The sequence below is a fragment of the Pseudorasbora parva genome, chromosome 21 (assembly GCF_024679245.1).
Source record: "Pseudorasbora parva isolate DD20220531a chromosome 21, ASM2467924v1, whole genome shotgun sequence".
Classification (NCBI taxonomy): domain Eukaryota; kingdom Metazoa; phylum Chordata; class Actinopteri; order Cypriniformes; family Gobionidae; genus Pseudorasbora; species Pseudorasbora parva.
Window position 1 is genome coordinate 7596958 of NC_090192.1, and position 16862 is coordinate 7613819.

The 16862-nt window shown below is 38.5% G+C and overlaps 1 protein-coding gene across 4 annotated transcripts in view; it reads right to left on the minus strand.

The window, feature by feature from the left end:
- pcdh15b (protocadherin-related 15b) overlaps window positions 1-16862 on the minus strand; it is a 321029-nt gene that overhangs the window by 76922 nt on the left and 227245 nt on the right. For all 4 annotated transcript variants that reach the window (XM_067430706.1, XM_067430704.1, XM_067430705.1 and 1 more), the window contains 3 exons: window positions 14950-15066; window positions 4999-5139; window positions 1493-1605 (listed from right to left, as the gene is read on the minus strand). In XM_067430706.1, the coding sequence (XP_067286807.1) occupies window positions 1493-1605; window positions 4999-5139; window positions 14950-15066 (371 nt within the window). The remainder of the gene's footprint in view (window positions 1-1492; window positions 1606-4998; window positions 5140-14949; window positions 15067-16862) is intronic.

Here is a 16862-nt window from a genome sequence, read left to right on the forward strand (position 1 = left end):
TAAAAAAAATATATATAAAAAAATTGTGGAAGCTTCATGTTATTATTTCCCAGAGGTAGTTTTAGTGTATTGAGGTCAACGTCCACTTGCCTTGCGTTCGCAGATTTGAAGCGTTTGCCCCTATTGCAGTGACTTTCTTTTTGCATGTTCTGCAGACAGGGCGAACATACTCGATTCATTTTCCCTCAGGACTTTTATAAAAGCTTAAATATGACCACACCTCAGATTTGGTCCTTTTAGAAGGCTGACAAACCTCCCGGCACTGTCACCGCCTTCTGCCATTTCTTCTCATTCAAAAAACAACGTTGCGCCCTGTGACAGACTGCTTGCTGGACAGGATTTACCACGAGTTTTCAAAATTATGACAATCAAACTAAAATTATCATAATAAATTTTTAACAATATTACTAACTGCCAGTACATTTTATTGTGGTTTACCGTGAAACCGGTAATCGTTTCATCCCTACAGTCGACAGTATGAACAGTTTTGTGCAATCGCTCACCATGAGTTACAACCCATGTAAATACTGCAAAAAATGAAATGCACATGTACAACCTCATGTGCAAGTACTCTTCGCGCATATTCTTCTGATGATGAAATTTGCATCAAAAAGTGAAGTATACATTGGCCAGACTCTAGGCCTCAGTTAGTATGCTAAATGTTAAAGTTCATGACATCATGAGTGCAATTAGAAAAAGACTGAAAAAATATATCTTGTTTGAAAGAGTTGCCAGGAGAATGCTTCGTCTCTCAAAAAAGAACATGGCAGCACAGCTTAGGTTTACAAAGTTGCTTCTGAACAAACCTCAAGACTTCTAAACACATCATATCAGCACAAACACCCCATACCAACTGTCCATCATGCTGATGGAGGGTTGATGATTTTTTGGCTTGTTTTGCAGCCACAGGACCCAGGCACCTTGCAGTCATTGAGTAGACCATGAACTCCTCTGGAACGTATTCTAAAGAGAAATGCGAGGCCATCTGTCCAACAGCTAAAGTTTGACTGATATTGGGACATGAAACAGGACAATGATGCCAAGCACACCAGCAAATATACAACAGAATGTCTGAAAAAGCAAAGAATGAAGGTGTTGCAAGGACCCAGTCAAAATCCAGACCTCAACTCGATTGAAATGTTATGGCAGGACCTTAAGAGAGCTGTGCATAAACAGATGCCTACAAACCTCAAGGAAGTGAAGAATAGCAGGCCAAATTTCCTCCCCAGCAATGTGGGAGACTAATAAACTTTACTAATGTACTTAGTTTGTCACACAGCTTTACCATTTTGGCTTTATTTTGTTAAATACATAATGACACAGTGTAATATGGTGTGTTGGTGCTCATCTGAGGTGTATTTACCTCATTTTAAGACCTGCTAAAGATCAAATGATTTTTTTTTGTCCTGAATCTTTATATGCAAAACCATATAATGCAAAAGGGTGTTCACATGACTATATGCATATATTTTTTCCACAAGCGTTTGCTCACCTGTACTCCTCCTGCGTGAATACAGGAATGATGGACGGCTGCAGGACAGTGATCTCCACCAGAGTCTTATTGAACTTCATCGGCTCCCCATCATCATAGGCAATAACCGCCAACTGTTTGGAAACGAGAGAAAATCTATTTAACGATAAAAAGGACAAGGAATACACATTGGGAAATATAATTATTTAAAATCTGATTTGTATAAAGGTTTGTATAAAGGTTGCATGTATTAACACAGGCCAAAACTATTTTCAGATTAAATAAATAAATAAATAATAATAATAATATAATATAATCACTATGACTAAAACCCTTAAGTACTGTTAAAATCAGATACTCTAAGACATTTACTCAAGTAGTATTTGAGTAATTGGTGACTTGTAACAGTTACACTTTATTTCAAAGGTCCACTTTTGATATTTTACTAACTAAAAGTAACTTTGCAACTACATGTTGACTAACTCTCATTAGAGTATTAGTAGACTCTTTACTAGCCTGTTAGGTTAAAGCTGGCATGTTGTTGCAAACAAGTTGACATGTAGTTGCAAAGTTACTTATAGTCAGTAGAATGTCTGTTGAGGGTCCATCAAAATTCAGTGTTAGCAGATATTCAGCTTACAGTCTACTAATACTCTCTAGCATCTGGTAGCTGACATGTAGTTGCAAAGGTACTAAGGAAGTCATTTTCACTGTAAGATATCTCTACTTTTACTCAAGTATGGTTTTCAGGTACTCTTTGCACCTCTACACAAGTCTTATGTCTGTGTGGTGGCCCATCCCAGAACCCTGCACGGGTCTCAAATCTAGGCCCTAGTCCGGCCCTGGCCCGAGACTCTGAGGCCATAGACCAGCCCGTGTCCGACAGCTTATTAAAAATCTCCGCCCGAGTCGACTAGAGGATGGGGTTTTTTTTTTTTTTTGCTTTAGATTTTTGTGCTTTTTTTATTACATTGTTGCAGCCATTCAAATAGTTCAGTTTTGGGTATTAATGTCAAATTAGTTATGTTTCGTTTTATTTCTTTATTGAGTTAATTTAGAAAAATATTTAGAGCTTTTTTGTTTGTTAAATTAAAGTGTAATTTTTTTTAAGTAACGGCCAAGAGGACAGTGGCCCACAGTGAGTTAACAACGTTTGATCCATTTACCCTTTTAAATCAACTCTTGACTTGTCTAGCTAATAAAAACCAGAGATATAAAACACGTCAAGCATCACAATGTTAGTTTAAACATTTAACCTACTATTACCACCACCACCACCACCACCACCACCACAGTAAAAAGGCATTTTTGACAAGCTGAGGCAGGCTTGCAAACAAAACGGCTATACAATCCAAACCAATACAACATAAACAAACATGCAGTAGCGCTGTCATATCTGACTACAACATATATAGCCCATAACATGCTCTCACACATTTATTTTTTAGCAGCTGTGTGAGGAGTGTCCACTGGCCCTAGGATGGTAAAAAAGTCGGGCCCCTCGGGCTCGGCCATAAATGCAGGGCTCTAGCCCATCCTGGCAGTCCGTAACACCCAAGGGGATTAATCTATCACTCGGAAAGCGTTCCACCCATAGGGACGGCCATTGCTAACCAAGCCATCACTTGCTGTTAGCATCCCATTGACTCCCATTGATTTTTGCGTCACTTTGACAGTGAACAACTTTACATCTGAGGCGATTTAAAGACTCCATTTGTCCATTGTTTATTTATAAAGAAACACGATAATGTATAAAAGGCTCCATTAACTTCTATCTTACACTATCGCCCCTTAAAAGCTGTTTTTGTAAAAATAGGCTAATGATTGCGTCATAACCAACATGACTCTGCCGCACAGTAGAGAAATTACCGTATAGACAGGGGGAGACACTCGCAGCCAATCTTTTACTGACTATCAGACAGTCGAGACAAAGTCCGATAAAGTCAAGGGAGAAGAATGGGGAGAAGCCGATAGTGAGACAAAACATTTAAACAACGTGATTCAGATTTCACTTTCCACAACTTCTAAAAGACTTACAACTGTCAGACAGGTTGCTTACGTCACATCTATGTCGTCAAGCTCAGTCTGACCTGCGCAGTACGCTCAGCCAACAGGAAGTGAGTGCTTCAAATTGACTTCACAATTCGCCGTTGAAGTCTATGGGGTCGCTGTGTCCATTTATTTTACTGTCTATGGTAACACCCCAGCCTCCCCTCCCATTGAATTCCTTTTTAGTTGTTTTCTCACTACTACTGTCTCTATCAATAAAAGGGTATGAAAAGTATATATAAAAAAGGTTTAATATTCCACACACCCCTTTCTTAACATAAATGTATCTAATTTTAAGAATGTTTAAAGGAAATGGAAAACAAGTTAAAAATACAGAACAGATTAAGGGGCTGTTGAAGTCACGTCTAAAACGAGTGCAAAATACAGAACATGCCACTTTCTCCTCCTTTCAAAAGCACTTTGACACTTGTGCACCCTTGGTGTCTGCTGTAGCTAAGCAATCATGAGCCGCTTTCTCCATTAAAACGAGAAAGTTTCAGCAGTGGATAAATGGAGTCCCAGCCCATGCATTAGCTTTGCTACTAGATATATTTAAAAATCCCACCATGTACAGCTATCATCAGCTATTCGTCCATTTTAGCTGAGCTTTCAATGTTGTTACGGAAAGGGTGAAGCTGCTTCTTGACCTCCTGTGCGCTTGCAGCATTCTGAAAAGATTTCTTCATCTTGCTGCGGTGTAGACGCTAAAGTGTCAATCTTAGAGCACTTAAAAGAAGCACTTCAGAAGGCCTTTATTAACCCCTTGGAGCCATATGAATTACTTTTATGATGGATGGATGGATGGATGGACTATTTTTTGGGCTTCAAAATCTCAGTTACTACTCACTCCCATTATAAAGTTTGGAAGAGCCAAGATATATCCGGTTGTGTTTGGCTGAAAGAAAAAATGTCATATACACCTAGGATGGCTTGAGGGTAAATTATTGGATTTTCATTTTATGGTGAACTATCCCTTTAATACATTTAATCTTATGATTTCCTTATAAACTTTCGATTCAATGAGAAAAGTGAACCTTTTTGGGTCATGAAATTATTTGAACTCTGGCATAAATGGAGCAAGCGTAACTGACAGATGATGAGAGAAGATTATGATTGCTGAGGTCAGAACAGACTTGATATGATGTCCAATGTCTAAGAATGTGATTGTGCACATGTACTGCTGCATCAAGTGCTGTGGCTCATCTATTTTTACAGATGTGTGTATATGCATCTGATAAGGAAATTTGTGATGCATTGGGAAACTATGTCCAGAAAATCCTGTCAGAACTGGAACTATTACAATGACTGTTTCTAAACTCACCATTGAGTTAGTTTTGCTCAGACAGCATCAGGCAGTCCAGCAATTTAATCTAAATCAATCTGTAGGACACATACAAATGATTGACTGGCCAGTTATATCCTGTGGATTGCTAGTTAACAAGCCTTACTGTTTTAGGAAAAGACCGTTGTGCACTTACACTGAATTTAGTGTTGGGTTCCTCATTCAGATTGACCCTGGTGAGAACGCTCCCCGAGTTCTCCTCCACGCCGAAGATACTAGTGCTGTAAGGAAACTGCTCCAAATCCACTTTATAGTGAATTCGACTGGCCGCTGTACCCTGAAAGATAATAAAATCAAAAAATGTAAAATAACTACTATATATATAATATTAATACATAATAATTACATACCTTCATGTTGTTACAAACACATAAGACTTTCATTCATCTTCAGAAGACAAATTAAACATTTTTATTTTGCAATCTCCTCCATTGACAGCTACACAACTACCACTTAGTGCATAACAAAGTTCATAAAGAAACCTTAAAACTAATCCATATTAATGGAGCGATTTAGTCCAAAATTTCTGAAGAGACTCGACCGCTTTATAAGAGGAACAGATTGAATTTAGGGCTTTATTCGCATATAAACATTCAACAACTTGCTCAAGCATGTTCGCTTGATGTGTAAGAACCAATGTTAACCAGCAAAGTTTGTGCTTCCACAAGAACCAATGAGATTCATTCTCGTGTTAGGAAGCAAAGTTTGAGCTGCTACAAGAACCATTGAGGTTCATTCTCATAATACGAAGCAAAGTTTGAGCTTCCACAAGAACCAATGAGGTTCATTCTCGTATTACGAAGCAAAGTTTGAGCTTCCACAAGAACCAATGAGGTTCATTCTCGTGTTAAGCAGCAAAGTTTGTGCTTCCACAAGAACCAATGAGGTTCATTCTCGTGTTAACCAGCAAAGTTTGTGCTTCCACAAGAACCAATGAGGTTCATTCTCGTGTTAACCAGCAAAGTTTGTGCTTCCACAAGAACCAATGAGGTTCATTCTCGTGTTAAGCAGCAAAGTTTGAGCTTCCACAAGAACCAATGAGGTTCATTCTCGTATTACGAAGCAAAGTTTGAGCTTCCACAAGAACCAATGAGGTTTGTTCTTACACGGCAAGCTTGTTGATATGGATTAGTTTAATTATCTCTTTAAGAACTCTTAATATTCATGAAGTATGATGTCAACAGAGGAACAGAAAGCTCTCAGATTTGGTCAAAAAAATCTTAATTTGTGTTCCGAAGATGAATGAAAGTCTTATGGGCTTTGAAGGACAAAGAATTTTCATTAGTGAACTAACCCTTTTCCAAATGAGAGAATGTGGACATTATATTAGAAATATTTAACAATGACTGCTGAATTATTAAATAAACACTCGAGGATAAGCATGGCATTTTGTGGTTCTTTTGCAGTGATTGACTATGTGAAGTTCTGTTAGGGTTGGAATACATTACACGACTCTTCTGAACAGATTTAAAAACATTCATTCACTTGTGAACTGTAATTGGTTATTGAGAAGAACTGAGCATCATATACTAAGGGTCAAACACTACGATACTTGCAAGTCGTTCTGAACACAACAAACTCAAGGAACGTGCTTTTACGTTAGAAAACACATGACAATTGAACACATTTTTCTCTGACTGGCCAAAATCTGCAGATTGGCTGTTTGTGACATGTTCAGACTGCAAATCTGGGCTAAATTAATGTATTGTATTCTAGCCTGTAAAGTGTAAATTTGCAGGCATATTTAAACCAAAATCTTTCAAACATTGGTCAACTTAAATTCTTCTGTGAAGCGCTCTTAGTGGGATTCAAATAAATCTGACAGACTCAATTTGTTCACTTTGTTCTGTTCATCTAAAGTCACACCTCCCGCTGCGAGTTCCATAAGTTATGAGTCTGCAAGAGCTGATGTGTAGCGTCGGCCCGGGGACAAAAGGGTTTGTAACCCTGCTGAGATGGAGATAATTACGAGGGGGATGCCGGGTGAGAAATGCAGCCCGCGGGTGGGCCTGTCCTCGCGAGAACGAGCTGAAAAACCCATCCATCCACCCACGGGTGGGGACAGCACCACACATAGTGCCTGTCGGGGCATGCGTTGTGGTGTGAAATCAGACTACAAATGATTTTTTTCAGCTCACTCCTGTGTCTTCAGGGCATATGGAGAGGATTGGGGTCATGGGGCTTTCGAAAGCACAAGGAGTTCTGCCATACTGTGTTTTATCATACACTACATTTCCCCGCTGCTCTTTTAAAATCCAGAGGAGTTTGATTAACATCACTCTCATATCTTCTCTCCAGTCAGTTTGCTTCAATATTTATGTCTTTTTATTTTTAAGAGACTCTATAATTGCAGGTATGATTGCATCATGCCTAGAAAGTGTGAGAGCTTCTTTTTTCACAAGGTAGGCGTGGCAAAGATTCTGGTTTATTTCTGTGTGGTTGAGGATGGCTAATGAATAAAACAGGCTGATGGGCATGAGAAGACATCAGATGGCAGTATACTGAAATGCCATCTGACAGATGCTCAGAGAATAGGGGAAGAAGAAGAGAGTAGCCAGACCCACATTGATAGACAGAAAAACACACTTGTTCACCAGCGGGCTGAAGAGACGCCATAAATAAGACCTGCTGTTAGCGGAAAACAAAATCATTATGTGCCAGTACAAAATAACCCTTGAAAATGGTTTTGCTTAGTGGGTTTGAATTTTTTTAATGTTTTATTATTGTGTTTAATTTGCCAAGAGAATATGTAAAAGGCCATCAACAAGATTGAAGTAATTTACGGGTAATGGACTTCTTTGGATATGGTCAGGGTGAAGATTTCTGCCTGAACATCTGCAAAAGCCTCTATCAGATGTTTTTTCTGTCTATCACATTTATTGTCCAACAACAAATATTTTAGAATATGTACATTTAAGCCGGAATTACTCTATTGAATTATATTATATTGCACTCCGTCTGTTTGGCGTGCATGCGATAGATTCACTCCTGACAGCAAAATGGAAATATTTACATGAGTTTCTAACATTTGAAGGAGATGGAGATGGAGCGCAATAACAGGAGGAGAATATACCTTTGAAAAATAAGTTATGCACTGAGGAAAGCACTACATCTCAAAAAGTTGACATTTATATGATGAAAGTCGAGTCGACTGGTCGCTGATGACGTCATTATTGAACAATAGGCCTGAACCTGGAGCTGAGACTGAACACGGGTTGCCCTGTGCACAGCTAGGGCATATGACAGTGCTGCCCACGGGCTATTGCTCCTTCATAACAGCTTATTTCTATCAGTTCTTTTGTCTTTGGGTCAATATATTCATATTTTTGCTCGTTCTAAATCAGATAGAGATAAAGTAGCAGTAAAGATTACATTTATATGAATGCATTAGTGAGAGAGCGATTGCGTATGAATTAATTCCACATGGCAGCGTCTCTCTACTTAAAGTGAAGCTGTGGGTTTTATTACTAAGAAATATATGCTAGAACTTATCAGTTTCTAAGCTATTTTATTGATAAATCACAGAACAGGGTTGACAATACATTTCTGCACTTCTGGAGTTTGTGCGCGCAAAATCTGTACATGGCATGCGGGCTATGTATGTGCGTTTCAATGCATGAGTAGCACATTATAGAACGCACATACAATAAGCTGTTTAAAACGTGCATTCACCTGATCAAAATGGAGTAGGGATGTTAATGATTAATCGATGATCAATTCATTGTCGATAAGACATTTGATTGTTAAGACTTATCGATCATCAATTAAGCAGGGTCATGCATGTGCGTGCAGCTCAACCGCAAAACAGGAGGAAAAAAAAATTGCACTTGAAACAAAACAAAAAAAACACTACCCATGACTGTTGATGACTGGCCCTTTTAGCATAGACATACCCCTGAGTGGGAAGAACAGAGTCACCATTTCTGTTTACTCCCTGTATCAGCGATAGAGTAATACAATGTCTGCACCAAAAACATTACCAATGTTCTGTTGTTGAAAGTACCAAAGAACATACAAGTATCCATAGACTCCTGGCATGAATTTAATTTTTTGAAGGAAATCACAATCATTTGCAAAAATCATTTTACACATGACTGCTTTACCAACGAGAGTCATTACCCTCCCTAATGGTGGATTTGAGGAAAAGTTGTTTGTTTAGTTTGTTTACACTGAAGGATAGGTCAATACCAATGCTATTTCTGACATTTTGGCTGCATGAGATTTGCCTGTTTTGTTGTTGATGGAGTTTCCAAAGCTCAAAGGATCAGCCCTGTTCTGGAAGGGGGGCACGGAGCACTAGCTCATTTGCATTTAAAGGGACACACAAAAAGGCGTTTTTTTGCTTACACCCAAATAGGGGCAAATTTGACCAGCTATAACAAATGATCTAGGGGATATTTTTAGCTGAAACTTCACAGACACTTTCTGGGGACCCCAGAGATTTATATTACATCTTGTGAAAAGGGGCATAATATGTGATTAAAGCATCACGGCAGAGCATTAAAGCCAACTAGTTGATTAATCAACTAGTCTGTGCAACCCCTACTTCAAACACATTAAACAGCAGAAGTATCTATCCGTCAGCACATGTACCTGTCAGAGCATCAGGGCAAGCCCCTTTAAATGATGCAGGTTATATCATACCTGTTATTTTGAAGCCCTTAATATAAAGCATGTCTTTATTATTACAAAGTGGATGATGCACTTTCCCCACAGCAGCTCACTCTGTGCCCTGCACCATTTTTCAGATTCACACATATCAAACTACTGTTAGTAGCTAGTGCTAGAGTAGCTAGTGCTAGAGGATAAAGTGCTTCATGAGGTCAAATATGCCAAATTAGAATCCAACTCACTGAGTCCCTCAGATGCAATCTGAATTTTTGGAGGAAACAAACTGGGACTGACTTATGGATAGGGCCAGTACTGTAGGTTCTTAGATTGACCAGAGGCCTCCAAAGCCTCAGGGTGCACGGCCCGAGACAAAGAAAACTAAAGCAGTGCCTTTGGCTTATAATCTGCAGGCTAACCATTAGGGCCATTCAGATGCCTGAGGAATATACAGTGCAAGCTGACCAACAAGCCTCTAAGGCCCTCATGGCCATTCTGCCTTTATAGCACAAGCTGACCGTTAGGGCTCCAGGGACCCGGAGTGTATACAGTCTGAGCTGATTGCTATGGCTTTTGGGGCGATGGGTCCTTTTGCCACTAAGGCTCCCGAGCCTCTCAGAATAATCAGTGTGATCTGACCAATAAGGCTCTAGGGCACCTGGAAATACCCCAATAACCATCTGCTACAGAAGGCCACAGGGCCAAGGGATCGATGTTGAGCCAACACAGGTACAAATCCAGACTCGCACACCACAACACTAACAAACACAGAGAGCATCCTATAAGGGAAAGCACAATCCACTGAAATACATACACCCCGAGGCTCATGAAAGGGCTCACAATTAAAATGGTCCATAACAACACGTGACTGTAGAGCAAATCAGTCATATTAATGGGGAAATGTCTTTCACTCTTGGATGCATTGCTTCATACCACTTCAGTGAATGATTACCGCACAAGCTGTTTATAGGATTTTGTTAATTGCGCATCACATTGAAAACATTATTAGGCAAGATGGTAAATTGGAATAGTAATTGAACTCTTGATACTGAAAGCCCAGTAGACTGTGATTACCCTGCCCTCATTAAGAAATGCAACTTTCTAATGATACCAACATTTCTGGATGCGTAACGAGTAATCACAAGGAGTCTAAGCCTTGAATTACATAAAAAACAAACACAATTTAAAGAGGGGAAGGGACACTTTCTGATACAAAGTCTTGGAAACTTTCTGTTCAGGTTTTCATTCTGCTGCTCCAGTTCGATCAAGCATCAGTTTGACCATACATTAAAATTAAATTATTTTCTCTCTTTCTGACCAATGAATTTCACTAATTTCCCCAAGACTTTTCCATTCGTTTGTCATGAAGACAATTATGAGGAATTACTGGAAACACTGATGTTGACTACAAATTTAGTTTTTAATTACAGACTTTTATTTTTAAGACTTTTCCAGGCCTGTAGGTCACATATATATGACAATGAAAAGCCTGCAAATAAAAATGTAAAAGTCACAATTCGCTGTTTGTTACTGAGAGTAAGACAAGGTGACAATCTGTGAATGAAGTCATGAAATTGCAGACTGAAAAGCTTTCATTAAGTTGCTTTAAATCTCAAATGACAGCTTTCAAGAAGAAAAGAATATTCAAAATATGTCGGAAACGCATTACAAGTGTAAAGCGATTCAAAACCGAGCACTCCTCAGTAGTGCTTTCCTGCCGAAATTGACCCATTGAAATGTCATTTATGGTGGGAACTGGGAGGTTGTAGCGTCTAGACTCTGACTCATGCTTAAAAATAATGTCTGGCATTCAACAACCACCATTTGCAACAAAATGCTCTGGCTCCTATGAATGATAACCACTTTCCGCATGATCAGATACAGTGAAGATGATAAGTATCCCTCAGTTTCAAAGACAGATAAACAGTGTCGCTTACACAAATTTACCTCACTCCTTCGAATTCAATGGGCTGACATTTCGTACTGTGCCATTTATCAGAACGCTCACTAATAAAGCCCCTGTGTATCACTCAAGTTGACGTCGGAGTCAGAAATTCAATTTAGGTTTAGCGCTACAACAGATGTAGGCTCAAATAATTATTTGTTCAAATCACTCATGTAGTCCCAGTGTTAAGTAGCTAACCACACGCAGTGATGCTACTAACCTAACTTCGTTTTTCAGTCATGTGACAGCAGCTCAGGGTGACAAAATGCAACATGTTTTAATGTCACATTTTATAGCATTAATTCAGAGCTCCATTTCACATGCTGCTGTTGAGCAAGCAGAGGCATAGAGCAATGCAGATTCTCTCAAGTAACTTCATTAATATTTTATTATTTTATAATATTTCATACTAATTTCATTAACAAAATCTATGATGAAAAAATGACGATGATGACACTATCAATAAACAATAATTGTGACTATATCAACATATATTATCATTGGCGAAAAAAAGATGAGACTAAAATGTAGTTTAAAAATAAAACCTTTGCCGTAAATATCTCTTTTTTTTTGTTGAAAGAAAGGAGACAAAATATTACAGTCTGTTGTTAACAAGACTCTACGAGCGTTCAAGTTTGCGGTTGCCAGATGTCAAGGTTTTAAACTCCCAACCAGATCTTTTCTCTTAAAAGAGCGGCTTTCGCAGCGGGCAGTTCTAGGAACATAATTCTAGGAACTAGCCACTAGGGTGGTTCCATGAGAACTAATTGTTCCCCTTGGGCTATTTTCCTGGTTGCATTCTCACCGCCAGTAGGATCTCTGAAGTAACATATTGCAGCACTTCTTGTTGCGACTTTTATTTTGACGGCAAAAGAATGCCAGAGCCTGAGCACACAGCTCTAACATTGTCCGTCTTCATTAGTTAACGATCTGTTCTATATGTGCTAGAACAGTCCGGTCTAATACATTATTAGATAGAACTGTTAAACAAAGAAAGTAGCCTATATGAAAAGTTTGGGTGTGGTTGATGCCCAACGTCTAAATGAGCAGAAATATACATATGTATGTTTTGCTCTGTCCCCTCACAGTTGCATTGGTACTTCGACTCGGTGCAGTAAAAAGTCCCGGCTGAAACGTCCTCCCTCACATCTCCCCCTCCCCCCTATTGACGGAAATGAGAGAGGGAGATGTGGGGGAGGAACCATAATTATTTTAAATGAACTAGATCAGTATTTTTATGGTGTTCTTGCTCTGTTCTTGTGTTATTTTTTTTTTTAATTTAAAAAACAAAATGTTAAGTTTCAGTTTTTTTAATTTGATCAAGTGTGGCTAGTTGTTCCAGTTTGTTAATGTTAATTGAATTAATATCCATATTGTGTTTTTTTGTCAGATGTTATTTTATATCAATAAATGTTTTTATTCATAAAATAAAATTAGATAAATTTATTAATTTATTAGCTTCAATTTAACCGATTTTTGTTTGCAGCTTGAAGCACAACTTATGTAATAATGAGCAGATTGAAGCTTAGAAAGCAACAGTACTTTAGAGTTCACCAATGAAAACAGAAATCTTTCCATTAACTTACTATTTAACAGCAATGTACAATGTAACAATTGCTTATTTGTCTAGGGATGTAGTGAACTAAAAATCCCAAACAGTGTTTTATACAACAACTGATGACATGCAACCATGAATGTCAGGTTAAATTCAATTTCCAGCCACAGCTGGGGCTGTTGGCCTGCTTTGCCCCTGACCAGTCTTGGCATGTGCGCTGAGTTATGGGCTGAAGAGAAAAGCACAATTGATCTTTTTAAGGTTGAGTTTTCTGACAAGGTGAGGGCATAGAGAACCATTTCATCTGCAGACCTCCACAAGAATACGCATTTGGCTTGAAAAAGTAAGAAAACAGAATGGATGAAAGAGCAAGTAAGAGGGGAAGAGTAAAGCTAAATCGACAACAAGTAAAAGAAAAGTTGTTTGTGTGGTTGATATGTGGGATTTGAGAGACAATGTTATACATAACATTACAAATATATATATATATATATATATTGTTAACCTGTTTACTTAGAGTTTTACTTGTATGTATGCATTTAAATGACAAACCACTCTAAGTAAAACATCACAGGTTTCCATCTCTTCTAAATTAAAGTAGTTATGGTGTGAATGCAGCACAAGCTCAATGTTTAGGTTTAAATGAAACTGTAAAAGGTGGCTGCTGGCTGAGCATTTTATGATCCTACATCTTCCAAAGATATTATATAGACTTACCTAAAGGATTATTAGGAACACCATACTAATACTGTGTTTGACCCTCTTTCGCCTTCAGAACTGCCTTAATTCAATGTTGTATTGATTCAACAAGGTTCTGAAAGGGTTTCTTTAGAAAAGTTGGCTCATATTGATAGGATAGCATCTTGCAGTTGATGGAGATTTGTGGGATGCACATCCAGGGCATGAAGCTCCCGTTCCACCACATCCCAAAGATGCTCTATTGGGTTGAGATCTGGTGACTGTGGGGGCCATTTTAGTACAGTGAACTTATTGTCATGTTCAAGAAACCAATTTGAAATGATTGGAGCTTTGGGACATGGTGCATATCCTGCTGGAAGGAGCCATCAGAGGATGGGGATATGGCACCAACAACCATCCCACGCTCAAAATTGCTAAAATCACCTTTCTTTCCCATTCTGACATTCAGCTTAGAGTATTGAGCAAAGGATACAAATCCTTGTGTATATGTATTTTTTTTAAAATAATTTTCAACAATTTCAAAACAAACTTCTTTCATACTGTCTTTATCGGGTATTGTTTGTAAAATTTTGAGGAAAATAATGAATTGAATACATTGTGGAATAAGTCTGTAACTTAATGTGGAAAAAGTGAAGCGCTGTGAATACTTTCCAGATGCACTGTATATAAATACATATAGACCTCTTAACTCAGGGATTGCTATCAGGACATGAAGAGACTTTTGAAGTGAGGAGCAAATTGCCTACCCTGCCTTTAAGGTCATGCCTTTTGCGACTGAGGAGGTTAGAGTCTCGGGCTTCATGCTAGAGACGTGCCAGGCTGTTACTCACCGGTTGAACTGGTGTAGTTGCCTCTTCAGTTAAACCCACACACACAGCTTTGAGCCTTTTGCTGAGGATTCTTTTCCTCTTATCTTTGTTTTATTGTGCTTAGCCTTTTGAAGTCATGCCACATTGCACACATTCGCTCATTGCACACCGCAGTCAGACCTATTAACAATCACATCATGCAACGACCAATAAAGCCTGTCAATGACACTCAAGCTTAATCATAAGAGACTTGATGCTACACTCGATATATCTTCAGTCACAATTTAAAAAAAATAAAAAAATAAAAAGATCAAGGCGACTGTTGTCTCGTGAAGCATTACATTTGACTATCGGGATGAAGTTCCATGTGTTCTCATAGCTACTAAGCATCTGTGCATGATGTGGTTATGAAACAATTGCACAATGAAATACCTTAGTGATGAAGAAACACACACAATCATGCCAACTCACCGGTGGGTCCAGATCCTCGGCATGCACTGTGGTCACTAGGGTCCCCTTGATTGCGTTGGGTGCCACCATTCCCCGGTACAGCATTTGACTGAACACTGGTGGGAAGTCGTTCATGTCCTGTCCAGACACAGAACATCAAACACAGATTAGTGCCTCAATTCCTGATCCCTTTCCCCTGCCTTTGCTCTTTTGCAATTGTCAGACTGTGCACAAGCTCAGGCCCCATTAGCCAGCCCCGAACACTAAAACACTAAGCAAAAATGGCATTTGTTCAATAGTAGATCATGCAGTGCATTAAGGATGTGTCACAGTGCTATGTGCCCAGGGACTTTTTGAGAGAAAAGTTGGGTGAGACATAATTATAGCCGCTGAGAGACTGCAAAAGGCAGATAAAAAGGTTACTAGAGAGAATAAAGAGGCAAAGCTGCAAAAGGGGTGCAAACATAGTGCAACTCTAGGATTAAGGAGTTCAAATATATTAATTTTATCCTTATAGGAATACATTTTAACTATAACATAAACCATGCCCTGAGGAGTTTGTAAACGTGGCAATATGCGTATGCTTGTTTTAGTAAATAAATAAATAATTAACCATAATTCTAAACAGATATACACCATCAGATAAGTCGTAGTTCTAGAAATGACAGTCACTGCAAAAAATATGTATAGCAACTGTTCACTCCCATAACTATACAACACTAGTCACTGATATTTAAAAAAAGAAGGATTTTAGATGTAAACAAATGAATAGTTCTGATGTTTATAAAGCACTCAAATAGCTTGACACAAACACATCACCTGGCCCTGATGGCGTGGAATCTGTCTATTTGAAATTAGCAGCAGACTTTATTTCATCCCCTCTGACTTATATTTTTAATCTTTCAATAAATACCGGTGTTCTTCTGGAAATCCGCGTTTGTTGTTCCCTTTTTTAAAAGGGGGAGATTCTACTATATTATATAATTGCAGCCCAATTTCAAAGCGCTGTGTTTTGTCTATGACATTACAAAGCCTTATCAGTGAACAGCTGACATGTTTTCTGAACGCGAACAAAGCGTGAACAAAGAGTCTATTAATCAATTTGGGTTTTGTAAAAAGCACACTACGACTACAGCTGTACTGAAAGATCTAAATGATATTATGGGCTCGATTGATAATGGTGACTTCTGTGCTTCTCTGTTTATTGATTTATCAAAGACTTTTGACATAGTGGATCATAAAATACTGCTGCATTGATTTAAGAGTGTTGGTTTATCAAGTGATGTTATTCCCTGGTTTAAGTGAAAGAACACAGTGTGTACAAGCTGATGGTAAACTGCCTGGTTCATTAGTAATTGCCAAAGGTGTTCCCCAGGGATCAGTGCTGGGCTAACTTTAATTTCTAGGCAGATGACTCTGTCATGTAATGTAGTGCTTCTTCTGGACAACAAGTTGTTTATACTGTAAACTATCTGGGCATTATTGTAGACAATGCCTTAGCTTTTAGCTTTCACATTACTCAACTGAAGAACAAATTGAAAATTAAGCTTGAGTTTTAATTTAGGAACAAGTTTTGTTTTTGTCAATGTACGAAAGAAACTTCTCTCCTCTTTAGATGCCGTTTATCATGGTGCCTTGAGATGTATAACTGATTGTAGATCCTAAACTCATCACTGTATACTGTATAACAGAGTAGGTGTAACGAACTGCTCTGAGACAGAAGGTTGGTTAAAGATCCAAACGCAGTATTATTGAAGGGTAATCCAAAGTCGTAGTCAATAGAACAGGCAAAAGGTCATAACAGGAAATCCGTCCAAAAAGGCAAACAAAACAGAAGGAACAGGCAAAAGGGTAATCCACGGAGAAGGCAAAAAATCAAAGACCAAGATACATGAAACCAGAAAAACGCTCAGAAATGCAGTTGTGACACTAAA